Source organism: Colobus angolensis, unplaced genomic scaffold (genome assembly GCF_000951035.1).
Source record: "Colobus angolensis palliatus isolate OR3802 unplaced genomic scaffold, Cang.pa_1.0 Scaffold308, whole genome shotgun sequence".
In the NCBI taxonomy this organism is placed as follows: Eukaryota; Metazoa; Chordata; class Mammalia; order Primates; family Cercopithecidae; genus Colobus; species Colobus angolensis.
Genome location: NW_012116355.1, coordinates 1,170,779 through 1,190,134, shown reverse-complemented (window position 1 = coordinate 1,190,134; position 19,356 = coordinate 1,170,779). Strand labels below are relative to the sequence as shown.

Below are 19,356 nucleotides of genomic sequence, written 5' to 3'. Positions count from 1 at the left end.
GATGGAACACGAGTGAGTCCGGAAGGCCTCTATCTCTTCAAAGCAGAAGTCCAGCTCCATAGCTGAGACTGGGACAAGGAAGCTGGAGGGAAGGATGTGTGAGACAGTTGTTGCATTTGGGATAGGTAAATCATTAATAACGATAATAGCAATTAACACTTAATAGCACTATGTGCCAAGGTGGTATCTAAATGTCATATATTTCCTTATTTAATCTTATAACAACCCTATGTGATAAACACTATCGTATTCCTGTTTTATGGATAAGACCACTAAGACACAGAGCAGTAACTCGCTAATAAGTGGCAGACCAGAATTGAAACGCAGGCAGACTGGTACCAGAGTCCATGCTCACAACCACTATACTATACTGTAAGTTGCAGATGGAGAGAAATGTCTGACCTGGCAGTATTCCTAAACCAGGCCAAAGCAGGATTAAATAACTACCCAGGGAATTAGATATATTCAGTACTGAATGAGGCTTCTTGTCTACACTAGATTCTCTCAGCACCAGCCTGAGCCTACTCTTCCTCTGTCTTCACCGGATCAGCTCCCAGGGGGTAAGGCTAGGGACTCCCATTTCTCTAATCCCACTCCACATAGCAGGCTGAGTAGAGGCTCATCATCAAATAGGTAGAAACTTTATTTCCTAAATCCCTCCTCTTTCAGAAGGCAGTTCAGATGCATTGTAAGTAGAAGGCAGAGTAAGCCCTTATTTAGCAACGCGGAACTTGGCAGAGGCCCCACACCTGTCACTCTTCACAGCAGTCCCTTCCCACATACTAGAGGGAAGGGAAAGCATGACAGGGAAGTCCACTTCTGTGGACTCAAACCTTGAGGGGGATGTTGCACAGTCACAGGGCTTCTCAGAAAAGGCACAAGCATCCCAGACATTCAGGCCTGGAGAACAGGCTGGCTCAGCAGGTCTTCACGATCGGGTGTCTCGAGCCCTTCTTCGGGAACGAGGGCCACAGCTGGAGCTGGGCATGGAACCCAGGCCAGGGGGTGCCCCTGGGGGTTGGTAGCCACACTCATTGGGGTCCAGGGGGTCCCGGCTGAGCAGTACCCACACTGCAGGCACATGGCGGCGCACTGTGAGGGGGTCTAGCCCTGTGTCAGGTGAGGCTGGGACCCAGCTGTCCTCAGTCTGCAGGAAACGTAGCTTCGTCAGCTGGTGCAGGCCTGGGACCCTCCGCTTGACAATCTCAGCGCAGCTGACAGCCTTTCCTGCAGCCCTGCCAGAACCTGAGAACACCACATGCCGTGCACTGCCGCCCTCCAACCGACCCAGAGCCAGCCCCAGAAGGTTGCGAATTTTGCTGCCATCTCGGACCCGCATCTCAAGGGTATCAGGAGGTAGCTGGGGCATTGGGGAAGGCGCTGGGAGCTCTACAGAGCCAGCTTTCCGGTAGTGCTCCATCCTGCTTGCTGTCTTGAATGTGACTCTCGCTGCCCACTGCAGGGAAGCATCAGATGAGTGCTAAGCAATATGCCCCAAGTCACTGTCCACCATCCCCTATCTCCACTCAGGATATGGCCCTGCTCCCCGTTCCAGACTTCCCAGAAACAGGATCATGTCCCCTCGTCCTTAGCATCTTGTGACAAGGGCCATGCCTGCCGCCGTCCGGGAAAGGGCTGTACCCCATACACCCCGTTCCTCTACAAGGGCCATAACACTCCCACCTCCAATCCTGGAGTCCCAGAGGCAGGACCAAATTCCCCAAACACTGGGCTCTTTGGGATAGTGCCAGGCCCCCTCATCCCAAACTCTCCAGGACTGGGGCCTAGCCCCCCTTATCCTGGACTCCTTGGAACAGGGCCTGCAACCCTCACCCCAGACTAATACCAATAGAGAGCGCTCCTCACAAGGACAGGGACAAGGCCCTTAGCCCCAGGCCCCCCGGGAAACAGCCAAGAACCCTTACCCAGTGCTGCCCCCACACAGAACTGAGCCCCTCTCCCAGAGATTACCAGGGTCGATCCATATCAACCCAGGTCACTCAGAAACTCGGGGGCAAAGGCTCGACTCGGAGGGCTGCTCGGGCTATACCAAGACAGCCTTGGCCGTTTCCATAGCCACGGTCGCTTCCAAGGTCCTGCCGGCCGCTGCAGCCAAGCAGCAGGCGTCCTCCCACCCTCCGAGCGCCCCTCTGCCCGCCCGGTTCCAGCTCTCACCGAATCCGCCTCACGCACGATCCTGAGCCAAGATGGCGCGCGGGCCCGGAGTGCGCCAAGGCCGCGGGGCCGCGCACGCCCCGAGGGGGCGGGACATGAGGGGCGGGGCATGAGGGAGTGGACCGGAGGCATCTCCGCCCGGGAAACGACCCGCCGGCCAGGGCGCCCCGGACCAGTCCCAGTGGGTATGGGAAAACGAGCGCAGCCTCCGCTGTTACGCCCCGGAAGGAGGCAGGGCAGTTCCCTGCGGTAGAAAGGAGCGGCCATCGGGGAACTCTTGCGTCTTAAGGAGGGGGATCTGGACTTTAGAAGATGGGAGGGCTGGTGTTAGCTGTTGAGCAAAGCGGGAGCAGTGGGTTTCACCGTGGGTGCGAACAAAGGCATCAGTGTGGAGTGGCTGCTGTTGCACGGGCAAGAGCCTTAGTTACCGACTTCTGAACTTCGACCTCATCCTGTGGGCGCTGGCAGACCACGGGGGTTTTCCAGGGGCCAGTCGAACCAGATCTTGTGAAGGGAGCCCAGGAGGGAGTGATGGGGAAATCGGGCCGTAGCCCCTGATGACACCTGCCACGGAGTCTGGGGGCTGAGGGGGCGGGGGTGCCCACGGAGCCTAGTATGGTGCCTGGCGTATGACCGGCGCTCAAATATTTGTTAAATGATTTGTTACATTGATGAACCAGAGAAATTGCAGTGGGAAGAGAAAAAAGATTAAGTTGGGAGATACTAGTAGGTAGGTTTAGTGACGAGCTGGCCACTGTTTGGACAGAGAAGTAGGGAATTCCGAGCTAGGATGACTCCCAGATTTCAGAGCGGTTTGGACACGCTGAATTTGAGGTGCCAGAGAGGTCGCACAGGCGGGGCGGCCAGCGGGCCCGTTGGAAAAAGGATCTGGAGCCAGAGCACTCCCTGAGACCACAAGGGGGCAGCAAACATTTGGTGGAGTACGGTGCCAATCTGTTTCTCAACATGCTTGCCCCAGCGCCCCTACTTCCCCAATTCTCCTCCCCAGGACCAAAACTTCCTGCATCCAAACCTCTTAGGCTGCCCTTCTCGGCTAGTGGTAGCAGGTAGGCTCCCAAGAGAGAAATTTAAAGGCCTTTGCACATGCTGCTCCCTTGGCTCTGAAAGTCCCTGGATATCACTCACCAGGTCCCTTCAGTCCCTTTTTTCTTCTGTGTCCACCTGATAGGACCGCCCTTTTCCCGTACTGTCTATCCTGCTAGCCCGTGCAGGGCAGGGATTAGGTGAGCCCTATCTACTCCCATCATCTGACATTTGGAGGTCTCTTCTTGGTAAATATGGGATAAATGAATATCCTATTCACACAATCAAATGAGAGCCTTCATCTTGAGAGCTCTACACCTGTCAGAAAGCCAAACCAGGATGAGTTTAGTTCCCAGTCCAATGATTAGGCAGGCTGCCACTTCTGCCCCCCACCACCCCCATCCTAGACCAAGAAGCTAGCACACTCCTCCAGTCATCTCTATGGTTTATTGTCACTGGAATAAGAACACTGATGGGGGGGAGGGTAGGGGTTGCAAATTGCAAACCTCAGGTAACCTGACCTCCAACTTTAGAGCTTCACCTGAGTAGAGAGGTGGGCCTTGAATCCAATAAATACAAAGCTTCCTCTGCCTTGTAACAAAGACAGGTTGGCATAGGGCCCTGGAGCCTGACTGCCCAGGCCCACCTTGGGATGGGGAGCAGCTGTCATTCCTCTGCTGGCTTCACTTGCTTGGCGGCCTCTAGCTGGCAAAGTAGCTCATCCCACTGCACAAATTGCTTGGATAGAAGCATTGTCTGGTTGTAGGTCAAGGTGAGAATAGGAGTCTGAGTGAGGAAGTGCATGGAAAGTGGGGAGCAGGCAAACATAGGTGGATGGGATAGGATGAGAGAGCGCTAGAGGTGGAACAAAAGGACAGGGCTTAGGGACAGCACCCATTAGGGTCCTAGTTGAGCAGAAAGGATACAGTCTTGTTGTATTCCTCCAGGAGAGCCTTGGACTCCTCAGTGATCTCCACACACTGGTCCTGTAGGGCCAAAGTGTAGCACAGAAAGGAGCTTGGCAAAGCCCACATCTTCCACTAAACTTCCTGCCTTATCAGGGACTCCCACTCCCCATGGAGCCTAAAAAAGATGATGCTTAACCCCAAAGCCAAAGGAGCAAATGGCTATGGGAGCACTTGCAGGCTCCAGGATGGGTGCCCTAACAGCAGTCCAAAGACTGATGGGAAAGGGAGTGGCCATACATTAAGTAAACATTCCCCCTAGTATATGTCTCCTCTTCTTCTGTCCTTATTTCTGAACTCTCTTTGAACTTTACACTAGGGCCTGGGAATAGTGAAAATAGAGCTCCTCTACCCACAGTCAAGGACATACAATCCCCAGGAATTCTTGGGTACCTCCCAGCCTCAACCTTATGGTGTCTCAATAAAGTCCTGCTCTGGGAGGCAGAAGGTTTGGACATGAACCTAGGCAAGTCCCTTTACCTCCCTGGGGCATATGCAAGATAAAGGATAAACCTCAAAGTTTCTTCTGAGCTTACAACAGAAGGGCCTGAAGCTGCTTCCCCAGGTGGCATGAGTGGGGATGAGGTGCTGTACCACCTCTATCTTCCCTTCTAGTCCTCTCCCCTCCCATACCTGCTGCTGAATGTGGATCTGGGCCAAGTGCTGCAGGCGGGCGGCATGCTCAGGAACAGCTGTAAAACACAACGCATACTGCTGGATGATGCTTGTGCCCTCCCCCGGGACTGTTCAATAGTCTATTAGGTCTTTGGCAGGATTAGAGTATTGAGTGGAGAAGCTAAACAAACGCCAGACTTCATTGACTGCTGCAGCTGGAGGTGGCGGTGGGGCTCCCTGCCCACTCCAGTCTTACTCCAGGACCCATAGGGAAGGGGAAGATACATGTCCCAAGGAGAAGACAAAACCTTGGGGTTCCCAGTGTTGCTCCCTACCACCACCCCAGTGCTGTAAGCAGGACCAGGTAAAGAGAGCTTTGGCTATCATAGGACCTGTCCCTTTGCTTTCAGCCCAGCGGGGCCAGGTCTGCCTGGTCTAGGGAACAGGGAGCCTGAAGATGGATGCCAGGTACCTAAGCTGGAATCCAACAGCCCGAGGGTTGGCCACCATGCTGGGCTCAAAGCTGAAGGCTGTCAGATATTCAGCAGGCAGCTGATCAGGAGTAGGGAGGGGGAGCTGGGAAAAATACCTCCAGAGACAGACAAGATGGATATCTGGATTCAATTAAAGCCACTGTCTGCTTGTCAAAGTCCAGGCCCAGGGACTGCTCTCAGCAGTGCAGCAGAAAGAATTCACATACATTCATGGACCTGGCAGAGACTCTGATAGTAAAATCTGGGTTCTGCAGCACCTTGAAGGAGAGATGCTTGGGGGTAGGTAGAAGGTAGAAGGAATTCTCAGAGCTGGGGACTGCTAGAGCTTAGGCTAGTGTTCTCAGGCCCAAATTGTCTGAGGTCCTAAAACTAGGCTCTCTACCCTGGTAATTTTAATTCATGGATGTGGCAAGTACCTCAGGGTGAGGATAAAGATAAGGAACAGGCCAGGCACAGTAGCTCACACCTATAATCCCAGCACTCTGGGAAGCCCAGGCGGGTGGATCACATGGGGCCAGGAGTTTGAGACCAGCCTGGCCAACATGGTGAAACCCCATCTCTACTAAAAATAGCTGGGTGTGGTGGCACACACCTGTAATCCCAGCTACTTGGGAGGCTGAGGTGGGAAGTTTGTTTGAACCAGGAGGCAGAGGTTGCAGTGAGTCAAGATCATGCCACTGCACTCCAGCCTGGGTGACAGAGTAAGACTCTGTCCAGAAAAAAAGAAAAAGAAAAAAAGATGTGGAACAGACCCAACCCGAATCCACACAACCTGAAACACAGGAAAGTCCTGCCCATCCATCCACCTACCTCCCCAACCAGAGTACAGAAGCTACAACCCCAGAGAGATACCTTTGATGTGAGCACTGTCCAGCATGGGCACCAAGGCATTCACCTGCTCCAGGAGTGCAACCTGGGAGAGGATAAACTGCTCCTCTAAAGCAAAAATGGACAAGATAGTTGCAGTGAAGCAAACCTGGGCATTGCTACTCAGCCCATGTAAGGGCCTGAGGACCTGGCAAGGGAGATGGCTAGGTCCTAGAGCTTTGGACAGTGACTCTGTCCATTACCCCCTTCTCTAGGTACACATTTCCATCCTGCCCCCAGCTCTCCTGGATGCCTCAGGTCTGACCCATCTGAGCCTAAGGAGCCTCTCAATTTCTCCAAATCCCACCTTTCTCCAAGGTTTAACTTTAAGGCCTCTTCTTCTAGCCTCCTATCAACAAACTCAGGGAGCACCTCTTACGCCACAGGATACAAAGTACTTCAGACTTGGATCCCCACACCCAAGGGTCCCTGGGAAGGTCTAAAAGAGGAGATATTGGCAGATTATGCCAGGCAGGTTCTGCTCAGGGGCTCTCAGAGGCATAGACAATTATATGCTGGAGGATTGCTGGGACAGTAATGGAAGAGTCCAGTGAGGAGAGCAGGATCTGGGCTAGGCCCTGTATACACAGGGGATTTTAATGCACTGAAATCCATAGAGTGGGAAGGTTATTCAAGAGAGAGGACTGTTATGTGCAAATGCTTAGAGGCAGGAATGCTTGTCAATTAGTAGACGAGGAAGAATTCAATTAGCTGAACTGGAGCAGGGAGAGCACAGGAAACAGAATTGGATGGGACTGAAAGGCTGTGAATGGCAGACTGAAAGGCTGTGAATGGCAGACTATGGAATTAGGAATTTATCCTAAAAAGGCAGAAGACACTGAGGTTCCAAAGTAGGCCAAGTGACATGTTGGAAACATGTTTTTGTGAGGGTGAGACTGAACCACATGCAGGAAGGGAAAGATTAGGGTCGAGAGTATGATTTAGGAGACTGTGCAACCATTCATGTGCAAGTGGATGCACAATTCCTGAGGCAGTGCCACAGGGAGGGATGGAGAGGCTGGACTCAAGAGTCAGTGCAGGAGAATATCTAAACTTGGTGCTTGAACCATGGCAATTGATCAAGAGCCCTTTGGGAACTCTGACGGCCCTTTTAGCAGGAGTGGCCCATCCTTACCCAGTCCTCAGTGCTGCACTGCACTTATCAGTCTCCTGGGAGACTGATCTCCCATCTGGGTTATAAGCTCACGTCCCTGAAGCAGAGACCCTGTCTCTCCTAGCTCTGGCTGTACACACGAAGGCAGGGACTTTCTGGTTCACCAGTGTATGCCTCCTCATCTAGGAAAAAACCTGAATCAGAGTAGATGATCATTATACATCTTTTGGATGAATAACGAAGCTCAGAAAACCCTAGCTTATAGAATGGCTGACTGATTAGCAGACATTGCCAAGGCAATAGTTCCTGCCTAGAACTCTGAAACTGCAGAGCTTTCTCACATGAAAGAAAGATGTTGAAACCCATGCCAGTACTCTCTCTTTTCTTTAGTGGCAATGCTCTCTGCCCCTACCCTTTCCTAGAAGCTCCTCTGTCTAGTGAGCAGAAGTGAGGAAGGTTCTGAAGGAAAATCCAAGAGGCAGGCTATTGACAGAACATTGGACTAGCTCCCACTGTGGCTGGCACCATGGCCTGCAGCTGGCCCAGAGGTATACTGTACTCAATGTCTACTAGAGGATTCACTGGATCCTCAACCCAGAACCAGGCCACAATTCCAGAGAGCAGCATCCAGGGGTTGTATCCATTAGAAGACTGGATGGGGAGGCCATCTCTGTGCTTAACCTCCCTGACGACCCATATCCTCAGATGCATGTACACATGTAGTCCAGCATTACCTGCTAAGATGAACTGCAGCTTAGAAGCATCAGGTATGGCAATGCGGTCGATGTACTCAGGATCCAGGTACTTGATCAGATCTTCAACTAGAAAAGTAGCGAGATGGGAAATGGAATAGGGTTGGGCAGTAGAACACTGCCTTATGAAGGATGTTTGACAAGTGGTCAGCCTTGAGGAGAGCCTTCAATGAGGAGCACCCAACAGTGGTGCTTGAGCAGGGCTCCACCAGGCTCCCTATCCCCACTTCCCTATCTCTCTACTCTCTTCTCTTGAGGTCTCTTCTGACATCAAGCTTCCGAGATGAAAACACAATTGCCACCACCACTCTGGGCCCTCAGCATTCTCACTGACCTATCCTTATCAAGGGTAGAAGGCCTCTTTTCTCCTAGATGTCACCAAGACAAGCCAGAGCTTTGTCTAATTTCTAGTTACTAAGCAGGTTACTAGCTCTGACATAACCAGGCTCTCAGTGTCTAATTTGTTTCCTGCCTCTTAACCTTGCCTGGGAAATCCCATATCCTTTTTACCCTCCTTCACCAAGAGAAGCTTTCAGGTAGAGCTCTTATCTCATAACTTAGGACACTGTCATGGGCTTGAAGTTTAGCCACAAGGTAGAAAAGCACACCCCAATTTACCAATTGAATTGGGTGCAGGTAAATGTCCTCATAATCTTTCGATCCCCAAAGGGCTATTCCAGTGACTTAATGAACTGAAAGGCTAGGGCCGGGTCCCAGGAAGCCTAGGGATAGGATGTCAGGCAGGCAGGCACATCATGGAAGCACTTACTCTTTTTGTAGAGAATCTTCACCCTCTCCCTCTTGCTGGCAATGTTCCCCAAAGCCACCTGCACCTTGACCAGGCCGTCAGCCACCTGTAAGGGAAGTGGTGGTTAATTCCAAGATATACTACCTGGCTCAAGGCTTGGAAGAGCTGAAGAACCCTCATTCTCCTAGACTGTCAAACCTGAATCCCAGTAATCTAGGTTGGCCTCCCTTCTCTAATATTAAAAGAGATGCAGCCCCACCTTCCAGGAATCCTCAAAGTGGAGAGAGAGAATCATGTACTCCTTGGGGAGTTTCAAGTCTGATGGGGAAGATAACGAACTATTTTAGAGTCTACGGAATATATAGTATACACAATATATTTTCTGGTTCCTAAGCCCTGGGTTTGGGCATGAGAAATGCAAGCATCCTCATTCAAGCCTTCATGACCTCTAGATTGGCTGGCCTACCTCTAGCCCTATCCCCTCCACATCAAATTTAGTGTGAGAGATGGAAGAGTCCAAACAACTGGGATCCCAATGATGGTACAATCACTGACTTAGGGAATACAGAAGAGAATCAGCTTAGGGGAGAAAAAGAGTACAGTTAAGAGCATACAGATTGAGTTTGAGATGACTATTGGATATCCAAGCGGAAAAATCCAGTAGACAACTGGACATGAAAGTCTGGTTTATGGCCGGGCGCGGTGGCTCAAGCCTGTAATCCCAGCACTTTGGGAGGCTGAGACGGGCGGATCACGAGGTCAGGAGATCGAGACCATCCTGGCTAACACGGTGAAACCCCATCTCTACTAAAAATACAAAAAAAACTAGCCGGGCGAGGTGGCAGGCGCCTGTAGTCCCAGCTACTCCGGAGGCTGAGGCAGGAGAATGGCGTGAACCCGGGAGGTGGAGTTTGCAGTGAGCTGAGATCCGGCCACTGCACTCCAGCCTGGGCGACAGAGCAAGACCTCCGTCTCCAAAAAAAAAAAAAAAAAGAAAGTCTGGTTCTGAGAACAGAAATCTGGACCAGAGATATACATTTGAGACATATTGACATGTAAATAGTAATTGACACCACGGAAGCGAGTAAGCCTACCTAATGTTTAGGGGTAGAATGTAAGGAATCCCAATATTAAAGGGTCAAATAGAGGAGGAGACTAAGGAAGTGACTGCACTCACCCAGATTTTAGAGTAGAGGATGAGGAATGCCAGGGAGGAGGCAAATAACACTGAGAAGCAGTAGTTAAGAGGTAGAAGGAAAACCAGGAGGGTCAGTGTCATTGATCCCAAAGGAAGAGAATGTTTGAGAAGTTAGTTCTGAAATGGGAGCACAGTCTGCTAGTGACAACTAATTCCTCATTTAGTGTACAAACAGACATCATTACCTTGGACGCACTTAGCTCCAGGACATGCCTGACACGCAATTAGAAGTTCTTCAGTAAAAGGTCTTCCCATAGTAGAAAGGTGAGGAGAGGGCACCTGAGCTTTGTAGTTGTCAAAATTCTGTCACTGGTATAAAGCAGTGCTAGTCCACATCTGAACACCCAGTACCCAATCTCTTCCCTTCCTAATCCTGGTCCTTTCAGACCTCACCTCTCACCCTTTGGAGCTTTCCTTATCCACCTCTGCTCTGCCTCCTCAGGGGTCCCATGAACCTCTTCCTGCACAATTCATTTAGCAATTAATTACGCAGGGCTCCATGACAGGCCTTCCTATCGTGGACTTTAGCTTTTATTGAAACTCTCATTAGTCAGCTTCTCGAGTGTGTCAGGTCTCCCCAGCTACAGCCCGCGAGGGCAAGGGGGGAGTCTCAGCCACAGTAGGTACTGAGCCCACTCTCAGGCTGGCTTAACCACCCGCAGAGCCCCCGATGACAATGGACCCCGAGGGTCCAATCAGCTCTGGGAGGTTCCGGACCTTTGTTATTTCAAAGGCCGGGCTGCGGAGAACAGGACTGGAGCGGTTGCATCCCGAGGGCCGGGACAGTGGACCGCTCTTGCTCTGCTCCAGAAACGGACCACCGGACCAGACTACTCACCTTCCGCGAGCCGCGCGCCCCGCCCGGCCCGTACACCCAGCGCTCCAGCTCTTCCACTCGGGCCTGCAGCCGCTGCACGTCAGTCAGTCCCGCCATCGCTACTACCGACCCACTTCAGCCGGGAAACGGCCAGAGGGTGGGACGTCCGTCCAAATAGGAAGGCTAGCCAATCCGAGTGCACGAACGGCCCTTTATGCAGGAAGTGACGCCATGATTCAGACCTTCAGTACCCGAATTTACTGCTTGGAGCTGTGAAAAGCTGATTACCTTGGCAACGGCTCTGTACCAGCCCTCCCCGGCTTCCAGCGCCTGGTTGTCAAGACAACCTTTGCTTTTCGGGTGCCAAAGAACTTTCCCCACGCCATTCCCTGAGTTTGCACGTGTTCCAGGGTAGGTCCATTCCCATAGATACATCATTAGGAGGCTCCCTGAGTTACCATAAACTTTTGGAGTCTTCTAAAGTTAAGTTGATTAAGTAACTTGCCCAAGGTCACCCAGCACTATAGGGACAGAAATGGGACTTGAACTCAGGTTGTCTGATTCAAGAGATGGAGCTCTTCTATTCTCACAGAACTTTGCTATTCTGCCTTCCCCTCTGAAAGCCCCTGGCCCAAGGCAGCCCATGTTCCACATCATTCCTCCCCACCTCCCATACCCAAACAAGAAAGGAGGCATCAGAGAGGGAGGGATCGCAGCTTTATTGTCTAGATGTGACCTGAGGGATGTCTCTTTCACAGTACCCCAACCCAACCTTTCACTTGGCTCCTGAAGAGAAGCAAGGCTGACTCAAAGGGGTAGGGTTCTAGAGATGACATTGACAGAAGGGACACATGAGGAGATGACGGTGGTTACTGGAGGAAGAACACTTTAGTAGATGCTGCTGGAATTGGGCGGGGAGGAGGTACCCTCCCTTTACAGTGAGGTAGGTGTAACATCAAAAGAAACTTTGGTTTTAAGTCTACGTGGCATGGGAGGTGTGGTCCCCTCCCAGGGCTGGGTCCCAGAGTGGGCAGCCGGAAAGAATCAAAGCAGGGGGGCTCCTCCCCACTCAGCAATGGGGCTGGGACTCTTAGTTTCAAGTAGGACCTCTCAGGGGAAGGTGCTGGAAGGGGGCCCTGTAGAGGGTGGGGGTGCAGGGTTGGTTGGACCCTGGGAAGCTGGCACAGGCTGGCGGCGGGCAAAGAGGACACCTGGCAAAGGGGTGAGGAGATGGTAGAGGGCAAAAACAAGCAGGAGGGGGTAGGATATGGAAACAGAAGAGGGGAACAAAAGTAAGTGTTCTGGTTGCTAGAACACTACACACGTACCCCTGCCACAAACCAATGAGGACAAGCTCCTTGGGTCAGCAAGAGACTCCATTGCTAATGTAGATACCCTCAAACAGGTAAACAATAATATTTATGCTGATACATAGGCCCATGACAAGGCAGACATCCCCTGGTACTCATGCCAGAGAGGTCATGCCTTGGATCCCATGCCATGTAGACACCCCCTTTAACCCATGCCAGTCTAGCAATCCCCTGAACCTCACGTTACCCATGCAAGTTTAGATATCCCTGAACTTCATGCTAGTAGAGGAAGTCTAAAATCCCCATGCCAGCCTAAATACCCCTGACCCCATGCCAGTATAGACAGCCTGCAGTACCCATACCAGTGTAGACCACCCCGTTGATCTCTAGGGCCATGTTGATACTGCTGATGCCACTGCCTGCCAGATTAAGAGGCCCATCCAGCCGCTCTTCTGTCCAGGAGGGGGCAGAGGAATCACATTTTGGAGAATCAGACTTCAGACTTATTAATAGAATTTCCCCCCTCCATCCCTGTAGACAGCCCCTATTCCACTTCAGCCCCACACGTATACTCACACAATTGTCTATAAAGGAATCTGTCTGCCCCGTCTCTAACACCTATCAGGTGATGGGTCAATCCTCCCTCAGTGTACAGTCCCGAAGCCCCCTCACAACAAGCCCCTCCTCACCCCTCAGGGGAACCTTGCCACGGGGCAGGAAACTGGGGGGCATGCCAGGTCGAGGTGGGTCCATGGGCCCCATCAGCACAGCTCTCTTTTCTGGGGGCTCCTCTGGTGCCAGTTTCTCCCGTGTAGGTCCCAATGCCAGGCCCACAGGCAGTGCCAGGCGAGGGGTTGGAATTCCACTCTCCTCTGGAAGAACAGGTTATTCAGCTCCCCTGGCCAAACTAACCCATCTCTGCATTTCGTTCTCCCCCAGGCCTGGGACCAAAAGGGGTAACTCAAGCTCATGTACCAATCTCTCATCCTTCATTCGATCTATCTTCCCATCCAGAGCCTCAGTCTGGAAGCGCTGAAGCTTTTCTCTAGAGCCCAAAGGATCAATGTACATGTCTAGAGAATTTGGGGGTTGTTTTCGGCTGTTGGTTATTAAATAATCCAGGTCACAAGAGGCACACACTATATGCAAATAGGAGCACTGGGTGGACAGGTGTGGAATGGAGCCGCTGTGATTAAAGGACCTTTTCCTGGCTGGGCGCGGTGACTCAGCCTGTAATCCCAACACTTTGGGAGGCCGAGGCGAGCGGATCACGTGGTCAGGAGATGGAGACCATCCTGGCTAACACGGTGAAACCCCATCTCTACTAAAAATACAAAAAAAAAAAAAAAAAAAAAAAATTAGCCGGGCGTGGTGGCCGGCGCCTGTAGTCCCAGCTACTCGGGAGGCTGAGGCAGGAGAATCGTTTGAACCCGGGAGGCGGAGGTTGCGGTGAGCTGAGATCGCGCCACTGCACTCCAGCCTGGACGACGGAACTAGACTCCGTCTCAAAAAAAAAAAAAAAAGGGCCTTTTCCTGAACTTCAGCCCCCACACCTCAGTAACCCATACCCCAGAGCGCTCATTTGACCGCAAACCTCAGGACCCCTAAACCTTTGTGACCCCCAAACTTCAGAGGCCCGTCAGACCTTACCGCTCCCAGACCTCAGTCCCCACATTTTAATGGTTGCTATATCTTAGCGCCCACCTAAACCTCAGAGACCCTTAAACCTCCACCATTCTCCCCTCGCACCTTTCTTAATAGGGCTTGGACTCAACTGAGCGCATGCGTGCGCTGGCAGGCCGGAGGCGGAACCCTGGGCGGGGCCGGGGCTGGATGGGGTCGCCCGAGGGGCGGGGCCGGGACCCAAGGCTGGGCCCAGAGCGCCCCGAGGGGGCGGCCCTGCCAAGCCGAAGAGAGGAGTAGTGGTGTAAGCCTGGCGACGGCCTTCGCGCCGATTGCTGTCTATGGCGGCCTGGAGCTCCCCTGGGGAGCTGAGCGCTCGAGTCTCGCACTCGTACGGGTACAGGTACTTCATGTACCTAGGGGCGGACAGCGGGCGGTGAGTGTGTGGGAGTGTCTGGGCCCAGCTGGTCAAGTCCCACACCCGGGCGCCCGCCCGGGGACCCTCCCCTCCCCTCCCCAGCCCGACCCCGTGCCCCCTTCCCTTCCGCTAGCGCCCCTGGCCTCACTGGGTGCGTAGAGTGAAGGCGGCCGAGGTGATGGTGGTGGGTAGGCTGAGGCCGCGCGTGACTTCCCGCCACACTTTGCGGTTGATGACTTCCACCAGGCCGCCCTTGGCGGTCACCAGACGAAACAGAGCGTACAGGTCCAGCACCTGCTTCGCCATGATGGGCACGCGGTTCACTGGCGTCCCTGGTGGGGAGCGGGCTGCAGTCAGGACACTGAGAGTAAGACCCTGTCTACAGCATCCCCGGGGACTGATACAGGGCGGGAGCCCCGGGGAGCGCGGGAAAGAGGGAGACTTGGGCGGAGCCCACGGAACCCCAGGGCCTCTATTTTAGCAGGAAGGACAGGAGGCTAGCACAGGGGTGGGCAAAGTTCTGTAAAAGGCCAGATGGCTAAATGATCTCTGTCACAACTACTCAACGCTGTCATTGTAGCCTAAAGGCGGCCATAGAGAATACCTAAAGGAATGGATGTGGCTGTGTTCCAATAATATAGACTCTGAAATTCGAATTTCACCAGTCTGGAGATGTTATTCATCTTTTAATTTTGTCCCCCAACTATTTAAATAAGTAAAAACCATTCTTATCTTGCAGGCAGCTGGGTTTGGCCTGCAAACTTTAGTTTGCTGTCCCCTGGGGTAGACCGCAGGAAGGACTTCCGGATAGTGCTGAAGAGCCGGCCTCCCCTAAGCAGCAGCCCCCGGGTGGCTGCCCAGGGCTGGGGAATGACGGGCGGGAGAAGAATCAGCTCCCGCCTCGGCCCGCCGACTCCGCAGCCCGCGCTGCCCCCGCCGGCCAGTCCTGACAAAGGGGCCTGTCTGCGCTGAGCGATGGGACCCAGTTAATTCCTTACCGATCCCGTCCCCTTCCGCCGCGCCTTTGGACCCGAACAATTAGCTGCGGCCTGATTAATGGGGGAAAATTATCGGCCCCGCGGGACCCCCTCCCCCTGTAGCTGGAGCGGTGGGAGGCAGGGACCGAAGGGAGGCAGAGCTAGTGGGGAGGGGCGGGCAGGCAATGCTGGGATCGGTTCACACCCGCTACCCCAGTGGAGGGGAGGCCTCGAGGAAGGGCCAGAGAGGGGACACTGGAACCAGAATGGGCCTCCCGGGAACCAAAAGGACTTAGGGCCCTACTGAGGGTCCCAGGGAAGCAAGGGACCCGAAAGGGGTGCTGGGGCTAGGGCGAGGGCCGGGGGCGGGAAGTGGGCCGGCAGCTGCACTAAAAGGGGGGGGGGGCGGACAGTGCAGCCAGTTAATTAGCGGCTTATCAGGTTGCGCTCTGAGTGAGTTAATTAGCTTTGCAGAGAGAGATAATGAGTCAGTGTTCCGTCCATGAATCTGGGGAGAAGCTGAAGTGATGGACTGCCGCCCACCCTGATGCCCTCCTAGACCCTTCTTGCGTTCTCCTCCAGCTCTGACATTCCTGGAAAGGAATTTCTCCTCCTGCACAGCCTCAACTCACATAGTCCCCAGCCCACCCCTTGGGAAGTCCTTCCTCCAGTCTAATCCTAGTCCTTCCTGCTGTAGAGCATATGAGGTGCACCCTGCCTTAATCAAGGGAAAACAGGAAAGACATGACTGGAGGAAGGACCCTTGACAGAGAACCAAGGCATTTTCAGCCCTCTGATTCTGGGACCCTCCCACCCCAGGCCAGCCTCCCATCAGTTCCCCCTCCCACCCTCCCAATTGATCCCACACTCATTAACCTGCCAGTGGACTGGCCGCTAATTAATCCTGGGGTGAAGGAGGGGGGCAGGGTCAGAGGTTAAAGACGCTATTGAGGGCCCAAAGGACAGGTGCTGCCAAGCTCAGGCCTCTGCAGGGAGAACCCAACCGGGTTTCCTCAAACCTGGTAAGGGGGCAATTCTAGGACCCTTCCCCCACGTCATGCCACTCACCCCTCTTTTGCATGAAGCTAAACAGGTCATCCAGAAATTCCTTCCTCTTGGGGTCTGCATCGAGCTCATACAGCTGGGGAAGGATTGGGGTCATTCTACAGCTCTGCTGACCCCCCTCCCTCCCTAGACCCCAATTCAGGTTGTACCCTGAACAAGGGTCCCTAGCTGAAGGAGTAAGTAGGATCTCAATGTGGACTCCCTGGCATTAGCATTAGGCTCTCTCCGCCTAGGGGCAGGCACGGGTGCCTTTTTCTAGTACATACAGAGACTGGTACTGGTAGCGGTGCCCTAGGCCATTCAAACCACCCACCTAGGGAGTAAGGGAAGAGAGGAACAGGATGGAGCTTGGAGGCTCAGCCTGCCCTCGGGGGCCCAGTCTTCCCCCACCCTCATGGGAAATTTAGAGCCCCAGGAAGGAAGCTAGGCTGGGGTTGTATTCCAGACTGAGGAGACAAACATATCTGATGCTCTGATTCATTCATGCAAGGACTTCATGCTGTTCACATCCCTGTATGCCAGGGCTGGGGGTGAGTGAATGGCAGAGATGCTTCTAACCCACCCCTCAGGCAGGGTGATGCTCAGAAGCTCCTGGGTTGACACCCAGTGCCCTTCTTCTCATCTTCTGGTCTGATTTCCTTTTAGAGGCAGTTACCCTGCCTACTACGGAAGCTGCTATAGAGGCAGTGGCCCTGTGGGGTCAGAGTTTGAAGGATCCACAGACCAGCTTAACTCTTCCTGGTAATCTGGAGTCCCACCTCCTGTATCAACTCCCGAATACCAGCCAAGGGAGCCACCCCTAGAGTCACTGACCCAGAGTAACAGTCCTTGAGTAACACCTATAGATAATATTCCATCACACCATCCCCATAAGAATCCTCAGAATAAAAAACAAGCAAAATACCCATAAGTAATAAGCCCCAGATCCACCTTTAGAGCCACATTCCCACAAAAACTGAGCCCTAAGTCTTAGATGGATACCCACAAATAATACATACACTCTCCAAGTAATAACCCCTAGAATTATACCTAGGAGAAACAGTCTCTAGAGCCATATATCCAGAACAGAGCCCTGAGTAACACTCAGTTTTACACCAATGCCAGAGTACTACTCACAGATTAACACTTTTGGAATATACCCAGACCAACATCCTACAAGTTAACACCACCAGAATGGCACACCTGGAGTCACAGCCCTGTGTAACACCTTCATAGTGACAGCCTTGAGTAGTGTCCTTAGAATAACACCCAGAGGGGTTCTCCAGGGAGAAAGAACCTCAGATTAAGGCCCTGCGAATGAAGTCTTGTCATTCTGAGTTGCAGAGAGCCCTAGAGTCATACTGCGGCTGTAGTGGCTATCACAGGCTGGGAACTATCATCCGTGGGACTCAGGCCAGGGAGAAGACTTGCATGAGGCCGGGGTTAGGGGGATGTGACAGGAAAGAAAGGAGAGGTGTATCAACCCGCCAAGGGAGTGATAACCTCCATTCTGCTTCCGAAGACAGAGGAAGCAACTGGGACACCCCCACTGGTCCCTGGAATATGACCTTGTGACTTGATGTGTGAGAAGGTAGGTAGGGTGGTAGGTAGGAATCCCCAGTCCCCAGACTACCTTCCCTACACCGGGCTGGGCATGGTGGCTCATGCCTATAATCTCAGCACTTTGGGAAACCGAGGTGGGAGGATCACTTGAGCTCAAGAGTTCGAGACCAGCCTGGGCAATACAAGGAGACCCTGTCTTTACAAAAGAAATTTTAAAAAATTAGCCAGGCATCTGTCTTTCCCTCCCTGTCACTATCCTCCAATCTTCCCTCTGTCTTTCTCTAGGTCTGCATGTCTCTGTGTCTCTTTTCATCTTGCAGAGAGTGGTGGGGTTGGGTGGGCTGCTAATCACCTGGCTCTGCTTTCACCAGAAGAGGGAGATAGGGGAGAGGTCCGGACATCGAGGGCGTAGGTCCTACCTGCTTGAATTGTTCCTCGTAGGTCCACTCGTGGGGATGGAGTCCAGGGGGCTGGCTAGAAGGTGAGCTGGGGCCCTGGGCCCCTGGATGGCTCTCCTCAGCTGCCTCCTTCTCTGCCCTGGCTTCCTCCCCCTCCTCCTCGTCTTCTTCAGCATCTTCCTCTTCCTCAGCCCCAACCTCCCCCAAGGCCCCCTCAGGGGCCTGTAGGGTCCGGTGGTCAGGCAGGGGAGGCCCGGGTGGCAGCAGCGAGCGTGCAGGGGCCAATGGCCCCACCCCCTGGGCCAGCCGAGCTGCCTGCTGCTTCTGCAGGGCCTCCATGACCGCTTCCAGGCGTAGTCCCCCAGCTGAGGGGGGCCCTGGTACCAGGCGGGACCCCAAGGAAAGGGCCGCCTGTGGGGGAGGGAATTATGGGTGCTGGGTCCTGCTGCCCCCATAGCCCCCAACACAGGGGGAGGTGGTCATGGATTCAGGGAAGTGCAGGGGTCACAAGGAAAGAGGCAGAAAGATGGCTTTCCCAGAGGTGAACAGAAACAGGACCAGACCCCGGGAATCAGAAATGGCCATTGAGTGAAGACTGGAAGAGTGAGCAGATCAGAGAGGGTGACAGGGACCAAGAGACATCGAGAAATGGTGAAAGGAGGGAGAGAGAAAGAAAAGGAGAAGGGGGGATGTCCGACAGAGACAATGACAGGGAGATGTGAAAATAGAGATGGAACAGGGTGACAAGGAGAGAAAGAAGTGGGGTGACACAGAGACTGAGAGGGACCAAGATGCAGAGAGGCAGAAATATCAGGCAGAGATAGGGTAGAGAGACAGAGATGGAGAGAGATAGAATATTGGGTAGAGAGACAGGGAGGGTAAGAGAGGTAGAGGAGCAAGAGATAAAACACCTAAGTGACAGGTAACTCAGAGACGGACAGAAACGGAGAGACAGAGGCGGAGATAGACAAATAGTGAGGCAGGTGTTGAGAGACAGGAAAAGACCAAGACAGCAGGAAGCAGACAGAAAAGAGAAATTAGAAAGAGATAGTGAAATAGAGAGGGACCAACAGAGACAGGACGGGGAAAACAGCCGGAGAGAGGGGCAGAGGACAGGGACCAAGGAGTCGCGGGGATGGAGGGCGGTGGGGCAGAGCCTGGAACGGGCACGGGACCGGATGGGCAGGAGGCGGCGGAGTTGCGACGCCCCGCTCCCTCGCTCCGGGGGCCCAGC

At 53.3% G+C, this 19,356-nt stretch overlaps 3 protein-coding genes across 8 annotated transcripts; all 3 read right to left on the bottom strand.

Annotated features, from left to right (window-relative positions):
- Positions 1–622: 622 nt before the first annotated feature.
- On the bottom strand, positions 623–2,225 carry RPP25L (ribonuclease P/MRP 25kDa subunit-like). 2 transcript variants are annotated; one of them, XM_011950529.1, is made up of 2 exons: positions 1,972–2,225; positions 623–1,456 (listed from the first exon to the last, which is right to left on the bottom strand). In XM_011950529.1, exon 2 carries the CDS (start codon positions 1,418–1,420, stop codon positions 929–931), a length of 492 nt encoding a protein of 163 aa, XP_011805919.1. In that variant the 5' UTR covers positions 1,421–1,456; positions 1,972–2,225; the 3' UTR covers positions 623–928. The 2 variants fall into 2 exon arrangements, with proteins under 2 accessions (XP_011805919.1, XP_011805917.1); XM_011950527.1 differs by having other exon boundaries at positions 2,176–2,219.
- Positions 2,226–3,647: 1,422 nt separating this feature from the next.
- On the bottom strand, positions 3,648–10,965 carry DCTN3 (dynactin 3 (p22)). Of its 5 annotated transcripts, none has more exons than XM_011950523.1 (7): positions 10,811–10,965; positions 8,796–8,880; positions 8,009–8,095; positions 6,146–6,229; positions 4,818–4,876; positions 4,146–4,302; positions 3,648–3,975 (listed from the first exon to the last, which is right to left on the bottom strand). In XM_011950523.1, exons 1-6 carry the CDS (start codon positions 10,904–10,906, stop codon positions 4,183–4,185), a joined length of 531 nt encoding a protein of 176 aa, XP_011805913.1. In that variant the 5' UTR covers positions 10,907–10,965; the 3' UTR covers positions 3,648–3,975; positions 4,146–4,182. The 5 variants fall into 5 exon arrangements, with proteins under 5 accessions (XP_011805913.1, XP_011805916.1, XP_011805912.1 ...); XM_011950526.1 differs by having other exon boundaries at positions 4,146–4,236; XM_011950522.1 differs by having other exon boundaries at positions 4,146–4,205.
- A 934-nt stretch (positions 10,966–11,899) lies between these two features.
- Positions 11,900–18,461, bottom strand: ARID3C (AT rich interactive domain 3C (BRIGHT-like)). Its single transcript, XM_011950521.1, has 7 exons — positions 18,144–18,461; positions 16,186–16,258; positions 14,289–14,472; positions 13,849–14,138; positions 12,789–12,971; positions 12,462–12,551; positions 11,900–12,000 (listed from the first exon to the last, which is right to left on the bottom strand). The coding sequence occupies exons 1-7, from the start codon at positions 18,459–18,461 to the stop codon at positions 11,900–11,902; spliced, it is 1,239 nt and encodes a 412-aa protein (XP_011805911.1).
- Positions 18,462–19,356: the final 895 nt, after the last annotated feature.

Bases quoted from the DNA above. Each gene is read 5' to 3' on its own strand.
- RPP25L (XM_011950529.1), bottom strand. From the start codon at position 1,420: ATGGAGCACTACCGGAAAGCTGGCTCTGTAGAGCTCCCAGCGCCTTCC.
- DCTN3 (XM_011950522.1), bottom strand. From the start codon at position 10,906: ATGGCGGGACTGACTGACGTGCAGCGGCTGCAGGCCCGAGTGGAAGAG. The intron at 8,881-10,810 runs GTGAGTAGTCTG...CTTCCCTTACAG, and splicing joins GGGCGCGCGGCTCGCGGAAG to GTGGCTGACGGCCTGGTCAA. The intron at 4,877-6,145 runs GTATCTCTCTGG...TGTGTTTTACAG, and splicing joins GGACAGTGCTCACATCAAAG to CTGTTCCTGAGCATGCCGCC.
- ARID3C (XM_011950521.1), bottom strand. From the start codon at position 18,461: ATGGAGGCCCTGCAGAAGCAGCAGGCAGCTCGGCTGGCCCAGGGGGTG. The intron at 14,473-16,185 runs GTGAGTGGCATG...GCTCCCCACCAG, and splicing joins TAGCTTCATGCAAAAGAGGG to GGACGCCAGTGAACCGCGTG. The intron at 12,001-12,461 runs GTATGGGTACTG...CCCCTTTGCCAG, and splicing joins CAACGGGGTGGTCTACACTG to GTGTCCTCTTTGCCCGCCGC.